Source organism: Opisthocomus hoazin, chromosome 25 (genome assembly GCF_030867145.1).
Source record: "Opisthocomus hoazin isolate bOpiHoa1 chromosome 25, bOpiHoa1.hap1, whole genome shotgun sequence".
Classification (NCBI taxonomy): Eukaryota; Metazoa; Chordata; class Aves; order Opisthocomiformes; family Opisthocomidae; genus Opisthocomus; species Opisthocomus hoazin.
Window position 1 is genome coordinate 6,171,772 of NC_134438.1, and position 3,456 is coordinate 6,175,227.

The following is a 3,456-nucleotide window of genomic DNA, read 5'->3' on the forward strand; positions in this document are numbered from 1 at the left end:
CCTCCCGGGCCCGCCCTCTGCCCGCGGGGCCGGGCCGCCGCGCCCCGCCCTCTCCCGCCAGCGGCGCACGCGCGTGGAGGCTCCGCGCCCGCCCGAGGGGCCCGGGAGGGGCGGTGTGCGCCAGCGCGCATGCGCGGTGTGCGCCGGGCGCGGGGAGAGAGGGCATCCCCGGGGGTGCTGGCGGGGGCCCGGCGGTGCCGGCCGCGCTGTTGTTTCCCGTCAGGCCTTTCCTCCGGTGGGCCCAGACGGAGGTAGCGGCCCTTCAGCCTGCCTGCGGCCTTCCCGGAGGCCCGGGAGCCCTGTCCTCCTGCCTTCCTCCCTCCCCACAATGGCGCCGTGGCCTGCAGCCTCGCAGCCCCGGGGGCTGGTTTGTCCCCGTCCTCTCAGGGGTGACACGCGTTGGGTCACCCGGTGGTGAGCAGAGGGGTGGGGTGGACCTAGGGACAGGTGCCACCAGTGGTGCCTTCCACCTCCCAGAGTCCGGCCCCAGGGGAAGCCGCGCCTGCAAGGGCAGACGGACTGGCCACAGCCACTCCCGAGGGGTTCGAGCTCTCCGCAGCCAGGTCCCCCGGTTCTGGCAGAGCCCAGCGGTGGTGCGGGCAGGAAGGGCTCCCACCTCCCGGCTCAGCAAACTCCTCGTCTCGGCAGCGCAACCCGTGGGCATCTCAGCCATCCTGGCTCTTCAGGAGCTGCTGAAACGGCCTGGTTGAGTGATTGGCCTTGGGAATCCAGTGGGGAGCCCAGAGGGGTGGCGTGGTTAAAGAAACACCACTCCGTACTCATCCCGAAGGTGCGGAGATACGAGCAAAAGAAGATTTTGCTTCATTTTATTTACATTTCTACAAAAAAGCGAGGGGATTTCAGAGGGTGGAAAGGTTTTTATTATTGACAACATCAAGGAGTTCTTGGGCTTCATCTCACTGAAAAACACCTTGTGCACATGCAGCTGATGTCTCAGCAACAGAGGAATGTCAGGATCTCAGACAGCACATCTAGTCCCTACACGACAGAAATGCTGATGTATTCATAACACACGACAGGTTTCTGAAAGAGTGATGTTGCAATGAAACTGGCCCTTGTTTTCTTAGACAGAGCCAGTCAGGTTGCTATTAAAGGTGAACAGCAAAATCATCTGCTGCCTCTCTCGGGAAACACAGATCCTTTCATGACGTTGAGTTTTCTGCCGAGAAAACTTTATGCACTGTGGGAGCTCTTGGAGATGATTTCACATCATCTATGCGTGATGAATGTCTACAGATCACTGCCAGATTCTGCCTCTGTGGCCTGGCAAAAGTCTGCCACGCTGAAAGAAAACCTGAGAGGCTTAAACTACTCTACGTGCTGAAGAAGCAGGAAAAAACAAACCTATGGACCTTAAGTGTGACAGAAGTCGTTACTGCTGCAGAGCAGGGCAGAACTGCAGGCAGGTGTGAAATACAATCAGTATGAGGAGGTAACTGCTTCTTCAGGAGTCAAAATATTAGAATGCAAGGGAGCCTGTGAATATGCAGATTAAAGAACCAAACTTCCTGCTATGTGTGGGCAACAAGAGCTACAAAGGGTTGCCACAGCCCTAAGACATCAGGAACAGGCAGGGAGGGCCCTGCCTGGAAAGAGAGATTCTGGCCTGTGACAAATGACCCCATCTGACACCCACAGTACTCAGCCTGCCTGCTGGGGAGAGAACCTGCGTCCTTACAAGGGTCTCTCTTCAACATCTAGGAGTAGTTAATGGAACAAATGGACACTGTTTTTCTTTTGCTGTTCACCTTTGCGCTAGAGCTTTTCCTTGCGACATCACACGTCTAAAGCAACGGACGGACTGAGCTGGACTGAGGCTAGCGGGGAAAGTTCTGTGGCTGGGTGCTGGGATTCCTCTTGCTGCCCAGCTCTTTGATTTGAAGAAGGTCGAAAAGGTCTTGTGGGTTCCAGTTACCCTTTGGGGTCTTCACATACTGCAGCAAATCCAGCTGCTTTAACGGGGGGAAGCCCTGTTTTTTTCCATCAGTTCCATCAGCTGCTTCATCAGGCCTGAAGTCTCGTCTCTGCTGATGCTGTCGTAGAGATCTGAGGAATCTTGGCTCTTCTGCGAATCCCACATGGCGTTCGAAAGCGAAATATCCCTGCTGCTGGCTGTGTGCACGCTACCGAGGGCATTGTGGAGCCACATCAGGCGCTTCAGCCCTTGAAACGCCCTCGCTTTGTCATGCATGAGCTGATGCTCCGTCACTGCTCTTCTGCTGCAACGGGAAGAAAGAGGTAGTTAGGAGACAGCACAGCCGGATCTGAGCTCCTGTTTCAGACGTGTTTGATCTGCCGCCATCAATCTGGGATGCTTCTCTAAGCTGAGGAAGGAGCACTGGTGATGTCCCCACACCATGTAGCCGAGGCCAGTAGTGCTGGTGCCCCAGCCAGCCTGAGCCTCGCGAAGCCCACAGCGGGAGCGCTCCCACGCAAGCTGGCTTGGGCAGCCGGTGATGCAGCCAGTTCCTGACGGTGGGAAGCTGAAACACCGTGCCATTCCCCGGAGGTACACCTTGAACCACCTTTTCAAAAAAAAAAAGTTTGTCACTGTTTCTCCAGTTGGGGAGACAGCTGGGGAGACGGTGACAAAATGACCTTAACAGGATTAAAGGGCTCTTAGAGATATTTGGTCTTTCCCAAATTTGGGTTCTTTTCAGAGGTTTACATACCGGAATAAAATTCCCTTTTCATGACCTTCGTGTTTTAGGATTATTGGGTTTGTTTCTTTCCTTGCAGAGCTGTAAGTCAGGAGCAAGTAAACTGAAGTCAGTGGTGTCCGTGAAATGAAAACAAAACCTTATTTTCTTCAGATATACCAAAAATGTTGAGCCAAATATGACTGGGGAGAGCTGGCTAACTCTGGGATGCAAGCATTTCTGGATTTCAGGCTGTTTAGATAACAGGTAACTACAGCTACGGGCTCCCGCTGCAGGGGAACCTAAATATGGAATTGCAGTATGTGCCATTTCCATGGCTTGCGTGGAACATCCTGGCATGGTTTGCTGCTCAGTGGTTAAAAGCATCAGCTGAAATGGGGTATACATTACGCATCTAAAAATGCAATTGGTCTAATTTTATACTGCATAGAGGGCGATGTAAAATGTTGTCGTATCAAATGTGTAGAATTTTCTTTCCACCATGCCCTGGAGTAAATGACAGCGTGGAGAATACAGTCCATTAAATCAAAGCCATCAGTCTTCTAATGATACTAAGTAAAAGGATGATATTGCTTACTTTTCAGTGTCTTGACACGTAGCAAAACGGGAAAAAAAAAGAATTGCCAGAAACGTAACCATCTGCAGAGATCTCGGGGGCAGGAACATGTTCTCTCTTCTTTGAATCTGCTCCACGGGACAAGAAGCTGACTACGATCAAAAATCTTTTTTTTCTCTGTTCTTTCTTTCACCTGACAAAATGAATTTCAGCCGTTAA

General features: G+C 52.7%; 1 protein-coding gene across 1 annotated transcript; it reads right to left on the reverse strand.

Moving 5' to 3' along the window:
* Positions 1-1,634: 1,634 nt before the first annotated feature.
* Positions 1,635-3,456, reverse strand: LOC142364139 (parathyroid hormone 4-like). The gene is given in 3 exon segments (XM_075442979.1): positions 1,635-1,999; positions 2,002-2,240; positions 3,259-3,456. Coding segments are annotated over 3 exon segments (489 nt in total). The 5' UTR covers positions 3,348-3,456; the 3' UTR covers positions 1,635-1,838.